Raw genomic sequence first — 17,872 nt, 5'->3', positions numbered from 1 at the left:
AAACTTAAGGACGTCACGATCATAGTTAAGATGGATTGTCTGATACTTCCAAATTATTTGTGTGATGCTTTTGAGCTTTCCATAATATATTTACAAGATTGACTCTTTCTTTTTGAGTGTTAGATTTGTCAAAATTGATGTGAATGAGATAAAACTAATTAAGAACAAAACTAATTGTTAAACTTTTTTAATCTTGTAATAAACTGTAGTATAAGGATGAGAATTATCAATTTGACATTAAAAAAAAAAGTTTTTGCTCTCATTTGTTATGTTGATGTTGAATAATAAAAAGTAATATATTATAACTTCAACTTTGGATGTTTTCTTATTATGTTATTCAGTTAGCCTTTTTTAACATTTCTTTTTATGTTCTTGATTAACATATGTAGAAGAAATACTATGTGCATTTAAAAATTAACTTTATTTTTGTGTATGGTGTGAAAAGATTTGTTTATGAGTAATTTTATTTCAACTGATATGATACTTACTTTATATGCATAATTTTTTTAATAACTTATGATATGATACTTACTTTATATGCATAATTTTTTTAATAACTTATATCTGCAATACTTTCTACTTTCTCAATCTTATTGTATTTTTCTTAAAAATGCTGTAAAAAATTTTAAATAGAGGCACCCAACACCCGCATGTTGCGCGGGCTTTCATCCCCTAGTCTTTTCTCATGTTTTTAACTTGCAGCTAATTAATTTCGCTTTAAATTAATGACGAATAAGGTATTATACAAGGCCCGTTAGCCGATTTCATAAAACAAATGAAAGCAGTATGGTTCGTAGAAACAAATTGGGCCAAGGCTCAGCTCAAATACACAAAAGGATAACCCAATTTTTATACCAACGGAAGAGCTCCAATACGTACTTACGGTCCCTTTGGTCTCAAACTAGCACCACGGGCGGCATGCCTCTTGGATCATACATGGTTTATTGACGTTCTTAGTCTACAAGTAGATTTGAAATTCTTACATATCTTCAAATTATTTATAGAATTTTTTATAAATCATTCATTAATACAACTCTTAATCCACAATAAGATTTGAACACACTTTCTTTTGTAAGAAATTGACCCGTTCTTACTAATTGAGTTAATTTGTGCCAAATATTTCCATTATCCTCTAATATTTAGTACCGTGTAATAACGTAGAGTTTGAAAATAAACATTTCACAATCTCCAAGATGATCCCTACCTTATTAACCACAATTTTCATATTAATTATCGCCTTTATTACTGTACCTCACGTAGCTATTGATGGTATTCATGAACTTGGATCTTTACTTTAGAGAAACAATATATTATTATTTCAAGTGCTATTATTTCTACTTCTGCAACTATAAGTTTGCACTTTTATCCAATATGGAAAGTGGCGTCTGTTGATCAATACTCTCTCCGTTTCATTAAAAGTGTCATATTTTCAATTTTAGAATATTCCAAAACATTTGTCATGTTGAAAAGTTAAAATACCTTTTAATCTCTTTTTTCAATATAACCCTTTGTTTTAATCATATTTATGTTACAATTCAAATTTATGAGAGTAAAATTGAAAAGAGAAGTATAATATTAAATAATTGGAACGAAGGGAGTAGTTATGCAACGGCACGGGCTAATTGTTCTACACTTTATTACATGGGTCGTGAATGAGAGCTGCACCCAGTTTGGATTGCATTTTTCGTCATTTTTCATGAAAAAATTACTGTAGCGATTTGATGTATATGAGAGAAAAAAGTAATAGAGAAATGTAATCACGAAAAACGACGTAAGTTTTCGACGGCAATCCAAACAACGGCGTTGACTAATTGTCCTACACTTTATTACATAGGTCGAGAGTGAGAGCTTAGTTTCCGTTTAGGTATGCGCCCTTGGATCGTTGTTGCATATTCACCTCCTGCTGCAACTGGTACCTCTATTTTCTAATGGTATGCCTTCTGGTACTTTCCTTCTTATCTTCCATGTTTAGCTGTTCTTTTCTCAAATAAACTTAACTTTAAATCATCATTTGATTTTACTCTCTCCAATTAGATTCTTCCGAAAACATACCACCCACTTTTAACATCCGGTACAACCCATTTAGTATATTGATGAAGTGACCGTACTTCTTGATGGTACAGTTTACAATTTCGAAAATACAAGCAGAATTCTTTATTGTATCCGTAAATATAACCATTCCATCAGCTATACAATCAGACTTAGATACTTGTCTGGACATTGTAACATTTGAAGAGACCTTAAATCATTGACATTGAACCCATGTTGCTTTGCTGCAGACATTCATTCAACGTTAATGTCCAAAATCTTGCCATGACTACTAGCCTTTGGTATGGTAATGTACAGAACACCATCCCTAACCTCAGCCTTAATCTTCTCAAATTGCACATTCTCTGGCAAAGCAATTATACTATTGTACCTCCCATAGCTTTTAGCAGACCACTCATTTTTCTCCTCCTCTTCTCCATCCTCATTCTTCTTCTTTGGCACCTTCTCGGCTTTCACTACCAGCATCTTCTCCTCAACCCACACCTTCACATCTTCTTTAGTCATACCAGGCATGTCGAACCTCATTTTGTACTCCCCATCGCTTTCCTTTATCTCCCATGGCGTCCTACCCCTGCTGTACCCCCCAGTCTCTGGGGCCAAAGACGATGGCCATCCTCCACTGTAGGCAAAAGGGTCTTCCATTAGTCTCTCCATCGTCTCCATCATTTGCTGCACGGTTCTTGCTGTTGGAAACCTGTCCCACAACCCTGCATATTCACAATTAAAAATCGTTCAGACTAATAGCCTTATTTAAAAATAAAAGTAAAAATAAAAATAACTGCACGAATATTACATTTCAAGAAACGACGATTCAGACCCTCTACATTTCTGCTACAGAAATTCGGAAAAAATTAGTCTTTCATAGGCCAACAACCAAACTAAGCCATGAATATGCCAATTGGGCATTTGGCTTTACCTATTGGTGCAACAGGGGCTGATTTATTTCTGGGCTGGGGAGTTTGCCGCTTGTTAGCCCTTTGCAAATGGTCAAGATTGTCTCTGGCCTCACCTGTCATAGCTCTGATGCCTTTACAGATATTTCTACTAGAAACTGGGCTCAACAAGTGGCGGGAAGATCTACCATAAGAGCGATTTGAAGTTGTCGAACATCTTTGGGGAGTCACGTGTGGTTGAGAGATTGGAAGATTTGATAAACAGTGAGACATTTTGGTCGAACTCGACTAAGAAGATCCTTGAGATTTTGCAGAATGGCCTTCACATTGATAATGCAGGAAGATGTTAGATATATAAAAGGGAGGGTGGACAATTCTGGAAGGTGCGAAGTTGCTGAAGTAGTCCAAGCTGTGGGGCTGGGAAGGCTTGCTGATATAGTTTCTGGACTTGTCCAGAGGTTTTTTTTTTTTTCCCCGGAGAGAGTCCAGAAGTAATTTCAAACTGATTGTCCTATTTGACGTTGTTTCTCAATAAAATGAGGAAAATGTTATTTTACACTTTTTTTTGTTATTTACAATCCCACCATTTATTTGATCATATAATTTAATAAATAAAAATTATATAATTAAAATGATAGGGAAAGTGCGATAAAAAAAATAAGAGTGCAAATAACATTTAGGGGAGCTCTGGTTTTTCTAAAATGAGTAGTCTATGCCAAGGATGTAATCGAGTCAAGTCAAGCTCGAGTATGGTGATACTCGAGTTCGACTCGACATACAAAAAAGGTCCTTGAGCTCGAGCTCAGCAAGTAGTATTATTAGACCTTGAGCTCGAGCCCGATTCTCATGGGCTCTAGTTAATGCGAGCCTTATCGAGCTCGATCAAGTTCGAGTTAGAAAATTTCATTTTCTTGACAATTTTTGAGCGAAAAGACATTATTGACCTTTAAAAATTTTTATATGACCTGAAACATTTCGTAAATTCAACAACTCTTTTGGGTATAAGAGTAATTTTATAATAATAATATATTAAAGAATTAAAATTAAAAAGTTCTATAAGGCTCGACGAGGTTTCGACCATTGCTTCTGGATACTCGAATTTGACTCGCTCGCTCGCTTTATCGAGGCACTCGAACTCGGTCAACTCGAGTTCGAGTCAAGTTTTTGCTCGCAAGCAGCTCGGTTCAATTACAACTCTAGTCTATCCTTGATGAGTTATTTGGTGAGTGATGACTAAAAGTTTCCTACCAAAAAAAAAAAAGAATGAACAAACAAATAATAATCACTTTTACCAGGATGATGCACTTTAGAGTCAAAAAAACAAAAAAAGAACGAGCACACAACAAACAAATAATAGTCACTTTTACCAAGATGTTGCATTTTTGAGGCTTGGATGGACTATTTTTGCTTCCTTTAATTTTGGAAAAGGCCAACAAGAAAACCCGTAGTTAAGATCAAAATTCTGCAGTTGAATGATTAATTGTTTCCTAATTGAAGATTTTCTACCCTAAAGTTGTTAATAATTTATGCAAGAGATATAAGTTGCACTTCTTAGTTCTTGCCCCAGAAAACCAAAAAAGAAAAAAACGTACTTTTATTTTTCACTGAGCAGGATCTGAAAGACTACAAAACTTTACACCGTATATATAACATTTGAAGCACCTAAACTACTTGTTTTAATATTCTTTTAGCTCCCCAATCCTGTATCAGAAGTGGACATGAGCTGGGCTGATTGAAACTGGAAAGAACCAAATCTATGATTGTTTTAGTTGATGAAAACTACCAGGTTAACTGCTTTTTATTTGAAGCCGACATAGCACATTGGAATTTTGTTTGAGAAGTCTATCAAGAATCAAAGAGATTACAAATGTCATAAACTCGAAATAAACCTTTGTCATCATGATCACACATGCTTGCTCAATCGACTTATTATTATTATTATTTTTTACTAGTATTTATTTGAGATGTTTCATCCATAAAGATCAAAGTAGGAAGTAAGCATGCAGACCCATTCTAGTAGTTAATTACGATCCTGATTCTGCTAGGCTTGTGGTAACTTGATATACCTTGTTGGTTCTTTCTGTTTTATTGCAATGATTGTTTCTTCCCACTCGTTTAATTTACTCAGTGGATACTAATGGAATCCATTCCTTCTTGTCTTGCATCGAAGTGTAGTGTTTCTTAAGAAAAACGGAGGCCTGCTAGGTACGGCTCGGAAAACTTGCGATGTACAAGGTATAATTCACAAGAAGACGATGTTTTGGTCCGGAGGAAGACCCATTTGTGTTCTTCCTCTCTTTTTTTTTTACACTGTTTTTGATTCAGAGGAAATTTTCTCCTAAAGAGCTGAAAACATCCCATGGAAGTGGGCTATCAATCCAATTCTGAAAAGGGTCTTCCAGCTGAATATCATTCGTTCCAACAATGTAAGAAATAGCATCCAGGGGCTCTGAATTCTGGATTTCAATTGACCCCGTTTCTGGAAATTCTCTCGTCTCATTGAACATGCTAGCCAGATTAGGCTTTTCCTCGTCTAAACTAGAACTGGAGGTTCCCGTGCTCTGTTGCTCGTGTAAATTTGTGTTGAGATTCTTCTCATTTTGTTGCGTTTGGAAGTCCTCAGACTGCAAAGTCTCTTGCAATTCCAGCTTCAAGACCTCTTGTTCTCCCAAGGAGCTATTTTCGCGAAATTCTTCACTTTTGGAGACACAATTCTCAGGTTGATCGATAGGCTTGTGGGTCAGAGGGTCCAAGCCAAGGAACTTCAACTTCTTCTTGATCTTGGTGTTCCAGTGGTTCTTGATTTCATTGTCCGTGCGTCCAGGAAAATGTGCAGCTATTTTGGACCACCTGCAAGACGATTTTGGTCATTCGAAAATGCAATTGAGAGACATAAAAATTCTAGAAAGTTCCCAAAGGTCGCAAAATTAAACGTTGGAAAAAGCAGCTAATCAACCAATTACCTGTTGCCTAGCCGAGAATGAAGTTCAATGATCATGTCTTCCTCCGCTTCAGTCCAAGCTCCTCTCTTGAGGTCAGGCCTAAGGTAATTAATCCACCTCAGTCTACAGCTCTTCCCACACCTCATCAAACCTTCATTATTAATAACCGCGAACGACACAAAAACTCAAGTTTGTTAGACATGAGCTTAATTTGGCTGATGATCAAGTAAACGGTAAACAAGCGGCAAAGACCCGATCGGTCAGGAGACTGTACCTGCCAGTTTTGGGACAAGTCTCCAACATTGTATGCCATTGTTGAGGATGAAGTTCATGAGCTTGTTGTCTTCCTCAACGGTCCATGGTCCTCTCTTAAGCCCTACCTTATCACAACAAGGCTGTCTTCCCATTCTCGACCGCACGAACAACCACCGCAGAGGAGAACTAATCAAGAAGCCGGCCGGGCCGTAAAGTGTAGGAGCTGCTGCCAGAAAATTAAGGTGCTTATAAGGCGAAGCAAAGATTCTTCCAGCTAAGGCACCGAAGAAAGGTTGTATAGTTTATGAGCTGCTTGCCTTGCTGATCATAATTGAGAGAACCAACAAATCAATCTCCGTACCTAATAAATTACTGCTTTCTTCTCTGCTGCAATTTTTTTTTCTTTTTTCCAATGACCACCATTGTTCGCACTATGCAAATGATTGCCAACCAGACTGCAAGAAAATAGAGAAACAGACGTGAGTCCTTGTCGTTGACATGGTTTATATATATATATATATATATATGTATGCCAGGATGGTCTCTGTGTATTGAGAATTCCAACAAAGTAAAACAATAAAAAGATTGGTTGGTCCAGTTTCATTCATGGGGGGCATGCAGCTCTAAAAACTCTTCGCCTGCAACTTGCTTTCCTTTGTAATTTTTGCTAGTATTAAATTTCTATTTTTAACATTTTTTTTTTCACGCATAATAATAAGGCCAAGGAACTGTCCATCTCTGCAACTTCTCTTTTCAGTGTATCAAATCAATTCAAATCTAGTTGTTTGATTGATCTGAATATCCTAATCCGCATTGCTTTACTCAGACAAACATATTATACCACCACAAGCCAATTTATATATTGTTAAATATCATCATCATTATGCTTTCGGGCATCTTCTTAGTTCTGTCTACCATATTCATTGTATTTATTGTTGACTGACTTTAGCGCATTACACCTAATTATGCCCAAAATCTCGTGTCTTTATACAGGACCTATTATTATTATTATTATTATTATTTTGTGGTACATAAAGCTGAGTAGTTCAATTTAAATAAAAAAACCAAAAAAAAAAGAAAAAAGAATACAATTCAACGGCGAAGGACTTGGTTTTTCTTTTTCTTTTTGTTGTTGTTGTTGTTGTTGTTTTGCCCAAGCTCTTATTGCTTTCCCTTTTCATTTACTTGCAGCTTTATATATGCATGATTTAAACGTGAAAAAGAAAAGGGGATATGAGCTTTAAATGCAAATATGGAATTATAGTTCGCCTTTAAATGGATATGACAAAATCACCACTGTAATATTAGTTTCCAACTATTAACGAAAATATAGAATCCAACATGCTGAAATCATCAATTTCTGTGTTCTGGTTGCTCCAAATACTCCTGCAAATAACCTGTGTGATAGGAAAAAGAAGGATTTGGGCCTAAAACCTTATAGCAGTTGAAGCTTCGGGCTGACCGGGTTTCAAGGAAGCTGCAACTCATCTCATCCATCGTTAACATAGGCCTATTTCCTTCAGTCCAATTCCAATTTTCTCAATGGATCGGCACTGCAATAAAAAGCTTGGCAACCATCATCAACCCATTTTTATTTAAACATGCTTGCTTGGAAAAGGAACCAAATCCCAGCAGCACTGCAACATACAACGGTGCTAGTCTTCTCTTTCGGATCCAGGGCCCTTCTTCTTTTTTCTTTTTTTTTTTTTATATAGATACTTCTGTCCAATTCTGTGTAATTATGTAAATTAATACAATTTTGATGCAAATTTATACTCTTTCGGATCCAGGGCCCTTCTTTTTTTTTTTTTTTTTTTTTTAAAATATAGATACTTCTGTCCAATTCTGTGTAATTATGTAAATTAATATAATTTTGATGCAAATTTATATACATTTAACGTAGTAATCGTGAATTTTGTATCAATTTAGTCTACACTAAAATTGTGTACCACACTGAATGTCATATGTCATACAGAAGCTGACAATGGAGAGGACGCGTACCACCAACAGCAGCAGAGTTCCCCAATGTCAGGAATAGGGATCATGGCCACAGACCAAGCTGGTCATCTCATCTTAGAGCTAGTTGAGAACATACAAAAAGAGAACATACAAGCATAGTTATTAAACCCAACCCGGGAAGGAACCCGGCGAAGGAGGTGGGTCAACGGGTTACTGGTTGAATCGGTGGGTGAGTGGGTGAACCGGTGGGTCACTACATATATTTAAATATTATATTTCATAATTATTTATATATGATATATGATATAAATTGTAATAAATAATGCCATAACAAAAGCTCATTTAATTTAATTTGTTATAAAATAATTAATTCATATAAGAATCAATCAAATATAAAGTTATTTATTAATATACCAAACTTCAAGTGTAAAATTTTATCTATATTTAGTGTAATTATCTACCTTATTTATGAATTTTAAGTGTAAAAAATTATTAAAAATAATATTTGTCTTTAAATGAATCATGTAATATGTTATTTTTGGAATCCATTTTATAACTTATAGAGTTTGGAGGGTAATAAATTTTTATTAAAAGATTTCCAAATAAATTTGTTTTAGAGAAAAAAAGATAGAATTGAAAAGCCATTTATATATCATAATAAAGCTACTATATCAACATATTTGGAAGTAGTTTGGTGGTAAGCAGGCGGTAGTGTTGGGGCAGAGGTTCGAGTTCCAACAATAACAATATAATTTTTCCACAAAATCCGGTTAGTGACAAAACCGGCCAAAACCGGCCGGGTTTCCGGTTTAATCCGGTTCGACCGCCGGGTTGTTGACTAAGTCAACGGTCTCTTTGCACAAACGATCTAATTCCAAACCCGGCCCGGTCTAATGACCGGTCCACCGGTTTGACCGGTTCGACCGTCGGGCCGGGCCGGGTTTAATAACTATGCATACAAGTGATGTGATGTGATGGTGGAAAACAAAATCCTAATTGAGTTCTACTGGGCCACCATATTAATTGTGTGTCGTGGGAGATCAAGGGTTTAAGTCTTACCTCCTATTAATATTCCTTTGTATGAGATTTATTCTAAATTCATACGGGTGCGTGATACATTTGTTTGATCTGATGGTGGTTCAGTTTTCATCAGATTTCCTCGAGCCACCCCCGGTTTTCACGGTGCTCCCTTTGTTTTGAAAATAGAAATAGATAGCATTATTATGTTTCTCACAGCAGACATGCCTTGTCATGCCGCTAATTAGACCTTTGTCCATGTTCTACCGTTTTCTTTTTTATAAAAAAAAAAAAAAAGAGGAGGGAACCGGAAAGGGCGCCCTAGATCCCTCTCTTTTTAATTTTTATGACCCTTCATTTTCTTCTTTTAGTTTTGGGTTGTAATTAACGATTTTCCTAAAATTGCAGACGCCAAGATTGAATGCATCCTGGTGTACGTATATGCATATACGGCGTGGCCGCTGCACAAGGCAATTACTTGAGCATGCACCTGTGTGTGTTGCTGACTTGGGATGGAAGTCGGCACCGACGATATCATCAGCTATACGTCTTTGTAGTTGTACTGGTGCTTGTCTCAACTGTTTCACTTTTATGCACAACAAACAACCAACATCTCTATCTTTGGAGAAAGATGAAGATCAAACGCCCCCCTTGATAAGTTGGTACTAGCTCAATAAAACTCTTAAAGCTTCTCTCCTTTTTCTCACATCTCATGAATTCCATAGCTTTAGCTCTCTCCCTGAATTTGTATTTTCTCCATTAATTTCAGGTTTCACAGAGGTTACCACGCACGTTGGAGAGTATACAGAAACAAAATAAATAAATAGATAGATAAAATGGACGATTTCACGCTCCAAATCATCTGCATATCATCCCTATTATCTTTTGCCACCTTTTGCTTCTGCTACTTGTATTATTACCATATCCTTCATCCGCGGACTCGATCGCAATCTGTCACCCTCCCGCCTTCACCCTCAAAACTCCCCTTCATCGGTCACCTACACCTCCTAACGGCCATGCCCCACGTTACATTCGCTCAACTCGCTCATAAACTCGGTCCCATCATCTACCTCCAGCTCGGCCAGGTGCCCACCGTGGTCATCTCCTCTCCTGAACTCGCTGAACATATTCTCAAAACTCATGATCACCTCATGGCCAACCGCCCTCAGCTCATTGCCGCTCAGTACCTCTCTTTCGGCTGCTCCGACGTTACTTTCTCTCCGTACGGCCCCTACTGGCGGCAGGCGAGGAAAGTCTGCGTCACTGAGCTTTTGAGTTCAAAGCGAGTCAACTCGTTCCGACTCATCAGAGACGAGGAAGTCAACCGCATGTTGCGCGCCGTGGCCGCCCACTCCAACTCGGAACTCGACGTGAGCGAGTCGTTCTTCAGACTCGCCAACCACATCCTCTGCCGCGTTGCATTCGGGAAGAGGTTCATGGATGAGAATCATGAGACGAGCAGCGGAGGAGGAGGAAAGAAGAAGGAATTGGTGGGAGTGTTGACCGAAACTCAAGCTCTGCTGGCTGGGTTTTGCGTTGGAGACTTTTTCCCGCGTTGGAGGTGGGTTAACTCGGTGAGCGGGATGAAGAGAAGGTTGACCAAGAATCTGAAAGATTTGAGAATGGTTTGTGATGAAATAATCAACGAGCACTTGAGTGAAAAAAGAGGGCGGAGCGGTGACGTTTTGGAGAAAGAAGACTTTGTGGATGTTTTGCTGAGGGTCCAAAAACAAGAAGATGATCTTGAAGTTCCTATCACCGATGATAATCTAAAAGCTCTTGTTCTGGTACGCACTACGCACTACGCACTACGCACCGCACCTCATCAACTGTTTGTTTTTTCTTTTATTAATTAACAATGGGCAGATTGATTAAGATTTGTGCTGCTGATTTGCCAAGTAGTACTCCTACTACTACTAGTTACAGCATATATATATATATATATATATATATATTACGACAAGATATAGAGACGTGGAATACATGCAGAAGAATTCTTGATCATGATGACTCATCAGCCTGCCCCCGGTCGGCCGGCGGGTAGGAATAGGATGATCACTACTACTTCTTTCGTCCTATTCCACGAGAAGGTCAACTTATTATTATTTTATAAATTTATTTATTTGAAGGTTAAACTTGTACATGGGTTTAAAGGAGCAGTGAAACATATTGTGGACAACATGATTTTTTGAAGTTTTATTGATCTTAAAAACAATTTAATTTTTTCATTTACCGGGACTGTTTAGAATCACTCACGCTATAAATTTTTTTGTTTTTTCTTTTCAATGTTATTCGAAACTTAAATATAAAGTAGATGAAATGCCAAATAAATTATTACTAGTATTTATTTCGCGAGAAGAGAGTTGGGTTGAATGGCAAGAAGAAAGAAAAGGATCGTAAACGGAAAGTGTTGATATGCTAATCAATTGTAATGGCTACAACTGATCAGTAGATATGCTAATGGATATATACATCTATATATATATGTGTATATATAACACATTTACAGGACATGTTCGTAGCGGGAACGGACACAACATCCGCAACTCTGGAGTGGACAATGACAGAGCTGGCGAGGCATCCAAAAGTAATGGCAAAAGCACAAGATGAAGTAAGGCAAATCGCAGCAAGCAAAGGAAGGGTGGAGGAATCTGATCTTCCGCATCTTCACTACTTGAGGGCCGTGATCAAAGAAACCATGCGACTGCATCCCCCAGTCCCTCTTCTTGTTCCCCGAGAATCTATGGCCGAATGCACCATTGACAACAAGTATGAAATACCAGCACGCACTCGGGTTTTGATCAACACGTATGCAATTGGAAGGGATGCCGAGTCATGGGAGAATCCTTTGGAATATAACCCTGAAAGGTTTGTGGGGAAAGATATTATTGATTTTAAGGGTCAAGATTTCAGGTTTTTGCCGTTCGGTGGGGGAAGGAGAGGTTGCCCGGGTTTCTCCTTTGGGTTAGCAAGTGTTGAGATTTCGCTAGCCCGTTTGTTGTATCATTTTGACTGGGCGCTGCCTCAAGGGGTTGGAGCTGACGATGTTGATCTTACAGAAATTTTCGGGCTTGCAACTAGGAAACGATCAGCTCTGAAATTAGTTCCTCTCATCAAGAATTTGCCCGTATAAGCTAATGCACTCGAAAATCTTGTAGTTTCTCCACTCCGTCAACTACCCCTTGCTTTTACTTTTATTTGTCTTCCTGAGTAAAGGAGTAATTCTGGTAGTTGTTGATAATTTTTTTTTTTTTGGTTACTCTGTAGAGCAAAAAACCAAAATGGAAAGAATAAATAAATGAGAGTTATGTACGAATCCTCAAGGAAGGTATACTTCACCGTGAGGTTGAGCAAAAAGAAAAGATGGTCTTGAATCATAACATTGACGAAACAGAAAATTGGTGCTTCTCTCTTGATGAAAAACCTGTTGCATTAGCTACATGCGCAACAGAAGACTCGAGTATTTGGCGAGGCTCAGAGCTGGAATTGTTTGATTACAGTGTATAGCACATCCCAAAATACAAACTAACAATCCACTGCAAGGAACTCCAAAAGCTTTTGTCAAATGAGGATATCTACAAACAAAACTCTTAGCGTTTCCTGGAATTTGAAATTATATCCTATCTTTCACCCCTTTTAACGTGACAAATGAACTTTCGAAGTTCACCAGCTATTTCAACATGTCCAAAGTTTCCTTTGCTTGAGAATTCTTCCTTTAGCAGGTCACCTTTCAGCTTTTCACCCTGGGGAATCCGTTAACATGTTTTAAAGTCAAATTAAGATGCAGAACAGAGGATAAAACTCACATCATACAAAGCTAAGGTTCAAGCATAGACTCACGTGGATTTTTTGTTTGCTTGTTCCTTGGAATCTTCCTTCGATGACTCGGAGACTGCATTTAATGAAGTGAGCTTTCCAAAAGATTCCTTGGCATCCCCAAAGAAATCCTTAACTTTGTCCAGAACTGTTTTGAGCTCTTCTTGCCTTGGAAGCTGGAGAAAGCAAGTATTTTTGGAGCGGTAAGCAACAAAATACGTTCCACAACACAAATAACACATACTGCAGCTTTTACACAATAATCCAGAGTGTATTATTTGACCTCAAATATGCATGCAGGAGCTAAGAGACCAGATCGTAGATGGCAGTTATGTGCATAATATTACCACAGAACAATGTCAGTCTAGAATTCTATCTAGATCCTCCTTATGTCAACCGTTTCAGAGATAAATGGAAGGTTCTTGCAAACTATAATTAACTATAACATGCTGGATGCCTGAAATTCTGCAATTACTCTGAAGTTGTCATACTTGATGCATAGTTTTCCTTGTCTGAGTGCCTCCTCCTCTAGAACTTATGGCTGTTTTTTTGATGCTACTACCAAATTCTTTCATACTATGTGTGGAATACCACATGGAAAACTGTATTCCATGATTTGAAAGATAGGACCGATGGGTAAAATGAATGCTAACTCACAATTGACAGTGTTACACCAATTTAATCACTAGATTATTAGCTGATTGTTAAAATCTCATCTACCCAGTAAATTCAAAACAGCCAATTTCGCTTTTAGATTTGGTCAAACTTCCAGAGCAGTCATTGTATTGATGTCAGAAACTAATTATTTCTTCAAAGGAGCTAGCAATAAGATGGTTGTGCTTTTACCAGATATGGTTTTCTACAACATGTACCTGTAAGAAACTGAAGGTCTACCTCTGTAGGCTATTATGATAAACAATGATAACTAGTGAAATGTGAAGTTCCCTGGTAAAATTACCAGTAGATATTCCATAATAAAAAGTTTATACCACTTCTTGCTTAACAGCTATGGAAAGAAGTAATATTGCCTGACAAATAATAAGGACAAAAGATTACCTCAATAACATCATTGCTAGAAAGTGCGGCTCTCAAATTGTTATTCTCCTACATGTTAACATAGAAAGATTACTCTTTCAATAATCCATATACAGCATACACAAATACGACAGCAACCGCCAACATTTATTACAACACAGTACAAACAAGGAAAAGAGACTTGGACCATTACCACAAGTTTGTAACCATATCGAAATTCTGTAGCTGACCGCAACACCCGATGTTGTTTCATTGCCATCTTCTGAATTTCCTTTTCATCCTGCATTATTCAATTACAGAGATTTGCATCAGTGACATATTATCCCAGCTGACTTTTGCACATGAAAGGAAAGCAAAAAGGCAGTGATGCTAGAGCAGTGATATACCCACACCACTCACCTATAAACGTTTAGAAACATTTAGGACGCAGGATTTGAAGTTAAATTTAAATTGAAAACTAAGAACATTAAATACATAGTCTTCCATTAGTATGCGGCAGACAATACAGGAATGATTTATGTAAGCTGAAGTTGGGGTATAAAGACAATAGTAATTCACTAATTCATGTTGAAGAAAATCTTCATTAGTTGTGCCCTCAAATTAAGAGGACAGCTGAAATTTTTGCAAATATCGACAACTAATCAACAAGGAATGCACATAATGGGCAAGAAAGGAAGCTACAGCCATAAGCACGGTATAACAAAACTAAGAACCATCAACATTTTGTAGGGATGCACTACTCACTCTGTAAATAACTGCAGCAAGATTCCTATCTAGAGTATCCTTATAAATGTATTTTCCCAGGAAATTGTCTTTTGCAGCAACCATGATTTTTGCAGTGGTGCCACCTGTTACAAGATTAATAGGATACCAAAGATAAACCTGCTCAAGTATAAGACCAAACAACATCAGAATTTCCTTCAACCATGACCTTTTACATTAAAACAAAACAAATTATCTAGGGCTTTAAATAATTGACAACCATTTCCTTCTCAAAATTTTAATCCTATAAGAGTTACATGCAAAATAAAAATGTAAACTTTTTCCATTTAAGTTGCTTAACAGAAAGAAATCCCAATCATCAGTTAGCTGAAATTGGCAAAAGGAACAAAACGTATGCGAACTTCTCAGTTGAGCAGAGATAGGGAGGGAAAAGGAAAAGCTAACATTTGCCATGCGGATGAAGATAACAAAACGGGGATTGCCATCATCCTCAATTTTAGGCAGAGGAGGGGGAGGAGTCCTCTGGTATTGACGAGCTGCCATTCCTTTCTTTCCTTTGGCTTCAACAATCAGCAGCCGGAGGTCCTTTTGCCTCTGCCCCTTGTGGGGTCTCCTTGTTGAGACCAGAGAGTGCCTTACAAGAGAGTCTTCAACATTTCTTGAACTAGAAATCGGCAGTCTAATTAGTGGATTCAGAGACATGGTAGCCTCCATATTGTTCTCAAAACTATTATCTGTCACCCTTTTCTGGAACTGTTGTTGTCTTTCTTCTTCCTGAGTGGAAGTGGTATGAAGTTAATTCTTGCTTTCTTGAAGAAATTGCAAGATGCAAGGATGGACAAATCACCAGTCTTCCGCGAAGTTGGAGTTTTAGCCTAAGGCTTAGCTTATCCACCATCCACTCCTTCTTTTACTTCTATATTTTTTGAGAAGAGTGTTAAAGGATATTATTGACCATACACGTGGCAGCAGAGTGGCAAAGATTGAAACTTTTTTTTTCCTTTTTTTATTTTTCAATTCTGTCACAAAATATTTATTAGATGTTTTCATAGTTATCAAAGATCATGACTTTACGAGTATTTTGGACTTTGGTAAACCATATTGTCAATGAAATTTCTTGCAAAAAACCATGATTTAGGAACATGATACCGGAATTTGGTTTATCCGTCCATTTTCCCGAGGCTAATTTAGAAAAGTTACAGGAATAAAGGCATTATGATATGGGCACTGGAAAAAAACAAAGTAAAGAACATCCTAACCTTTCTTCGATGCCATAAATGAAGCATACAGAGTACTATAAGCGACTATATTAAGCAAACTAATGCAGAAATGAGTCAACATCACGAACAAAAGGGATAGATCTTGGTATTGCGTAATAACTCCCTTTTCTCGGGAGGATGTAATACATTCAGATCTCCAGCTTATTCGTCATCGGAAATATTCATGCACGGCTGCACCATGAGAAGGCCAGCCCGAAAGGGAAAAGACTTCCGAGTATGTAAGCAAACTCGAGTACATAGCTAGCTGCACTTCCAGCAAGATGCTGCAACGATTGGCTTTGATTTCCATCCAAGGACCAAACATCCCTTCTCTTCAGAAATGGTGTAACCTTCACAGGCTTGGACACTCTCTAACCACTGCCTGGCTTGTGTAAGCATCTTGACTGGAGCCGGTTGGAACCCTGCGCGACCCATTCGCCTCCTCCACTGGTCTAATCTTTCATGCCGCTCCACCCTGGCTGGTCCCTCACAGCTCACTATGTTCTTGATCTCCTCTCCAAAATAAAATTGCTCCATTTTCGATCTCCTTGTATCATATTTTGGAAGCATTGCATCTAGCGAATCAAAGATTGCAGAATAGTAGTATAATGCCTCCATAAATCTTCCTAGAAAGAAAGGCCCATTGTGGCTTGACTCCTGCTCGACCAATATGAAGGCCTTCGGTGTCAAGTCGTTTAGCATCTGCAGGACAGAGTTCAGTGCTCCTCGGCTTTCTTTCACAGCACAATGCAACTCAAGTATGCTATTGATAACCAGAACCTCATCATCAAGAATCTTCAAATCTTCTCGGCGCAAGTTTTCTAAATTGCTTTCTACCACCGCAAACTCATATTTGACTCCCAAGTTTTGTGCATATTCCCCCAGCTCATCACCAATGACCAGAAGCCGATCAGCACAATTTCCTACTCCAGTAATACGTAAGCGACAAGGTCGGCCTGCACGAATGGCGAGGTTGAATATCAAACTCCGCCATTGGTAACCATGGCGCAGACCCAGGGTCATGCCCAAGTCCACAACATGAATTGAACTCTCTCCCTCAAAGGCTTGTAAGATGGAAGCATTGGCCACATAATGACCAAACTGAACATGTGGGCAGATCTCATAAACAAGACCTAAAGCCTTCTCTTTCTCCAGTGAGAAGGCAATTGTCTTGGGAATCGCCCCTATATCCCCAACTGCTCCACGTGGTTGAACCAGTTCAAGGCGATGAGAAAGACCTTGAACGAAGCAGGAAGCAACTCTCTGAAACGAAGTTCCAAAAACCAGGGCATCAGCCTGAAGATCAGCTATGAGAGTAGAGGCATGGCGCTTATCACGATACGCCACAGCCTCAGCACAAGCAACGAGCAGCTGCACTAGTCTCATTCCATCTTCTTTTCCCTCTTCCTTAATGACGTGCTCCTCTTTATCATAGGCGCCATCTGCTTCTTCCACTGCAGCAGCCGCCATGTATTTCTGTGCGTAAGCCCATATATGATCCCGAAACAGAGGCCTTGTCGAACATTTCTTTTCCTCTGTCCTTCCATTGATGCTGCCCTTGTATACCACATCTCTGCTGCAATCATGATGATATTCGTTTCCAAAATATTGGTTAAAGTTGTCCAGCTGTTTTAGCCGCTTAGAATTTCTTGTTTCGTCTAAGCCAGAGGAATCCTGGAAAGAGAGGATATAGCACGAAGCAGAAGATGCATTTAGATCGAGACTGTTTGAAGCATTACTTTTATCGTAACAGAAGAACTTGGGTTCCATAAGGAGATTACAAGTTTACTATTGGGTACTGAATATATCAGCATGAATCGAATGTGGACCATTAACGATGAACAGCTATATATGTACACAGGTTTTCTTGTGGGGTGATATTAACTAGGTCCATCACAATCGAATCATGAAACTTTTGCAGCAT

At 38.1% G+C, this 17,872-nt stretch overlaps 5 protein-coding genes across 5 annotated transcripts; 1 reads left to right on the top strand and 4 right to left on the bottom strand.

The window, feature by feature from the left end:
• Nucleotides 1-2,059: 2,059 nt before the first annotated feature.
• On the bottom strand, nt 2,060-3,283 carry LOC113752941 (small heat shock protein, chloroplastic-like). Its single transcript, XM_027296999.1, has 2 exons — nt 2,966-3,283; nt 2,060-2,756 (listed from the first exon to the last, which is right to left on the bottom strand). The coding sequence occupies exons 1-2, from the start codon at nt 3,213-3,215 to the stop codon at nt 2,284-2,286; spliced, it is 723 nt and encodes a 240-aa protein (XP_027152800.1). The 5' UTR covers nt 3,216-3,283; the 3' UTR covers nt 2,060-2,283.
• A 1,980-nt stretch (nt 3,284-5,263) lies between these two features.
• On the bottom strand, nt 5,264-6,291 carry LOC113752730 (transcription factor MYB20). The gene is made up of 3 exons (XM_027296803.1): nt 6,159-6,291; nt 5,906-6,035; nt 5,264-5,792 (listed from the first exon to the last, which is right to left on the bottom strand). Exons 1-3 carry the CDS (start codon nt 6,289-6,291, stop codon nt 5,264-5,266), a joined length of 792 nt encoding a protein of 263 aa, XP_027152604.1.
• A 3,660-nt stretch (nt 6,292-9,951) lies between these two features.
• Nucleotides 9,952-12,368, top strand: LOC113752729 (tryptamine 5-hydroxylase-like). The gene is made up of 2 exons (XM_027296802.1): nt 9,952-10,902; nt 11,625-12,368. Exons 1-2 carry the CDS (start codon nt 9,952-9,954, stop codon nt 12,246-12,248), a joined length of 1,575 nt encoding a protein of 524 aa, XP_027152603.1. The 3' UTR covers nt 12,249-12,368.
• A 129-nt stretch (nt 12,369-12,497) lies between these two features.
• On the bottom strand, nt 12,498-15,580 carry LOC113753113 (protein HHL1, chloroplastic). Its single transcript, XM_027297210.1, has 6 exons — nt 15,134-15,580; nt 14,711-14,848; nt 14,160-14,246; nt 13,988-14,035; nt 12,956-13,107; nt 12,498-12,858 (listed from the first exon to the last, which is right to left on the bottom strand). The coding sequence occupies exons 1-6, from the start codon at nt 15,401-15,403 to the stop codon at nt 12,846-12,848; spliced, it is 708 nt and encodes a 235-aa protein (XP_027153011.1). The 5' UTR covers nt 15,404-15,580; the 3' UTR covers nt 12,498-12,845.
• A 529-nt stretch (nt 15,581-16,109) lies between these two features.
• Nucleotides 16,110-17,718, bottom strand: LOC113752728 (DELLA protein GAI-like). Its single transcript, XM_027296801.1, has one exon. It carries the CDS (start codon nt 17,716-17,718, stop codon nt 16,210-16,212), a length of 1,509 nt encoding a protein of 502 aa, XP_027152602.1. The 3' UTR covers nt 16,110-16,209.
• Between the last annotated feature and the right edge of the window lie 154 nt (nt 17,719-17,872).

The sequence above is a fragment of the Coffea eugenioides genome, chromosome 11 (assembly GCF_003713205.1).
Source record: "Coffea eugenioides isolate CCC68of chromosome 11, Ceug_1.0, whole genome shotgun sequence".
In the NCBI taxonomy this organism is placed as follows: Eukaryota; Viridiplantae; Streptophyta; class Magnoliopsida; order Gentianales; family Rubiaceae; genus Coffea; species Coffea eugenioides.
This window is presented reverse-complemented; position numbering and strand designations above follow the sequence as displayed.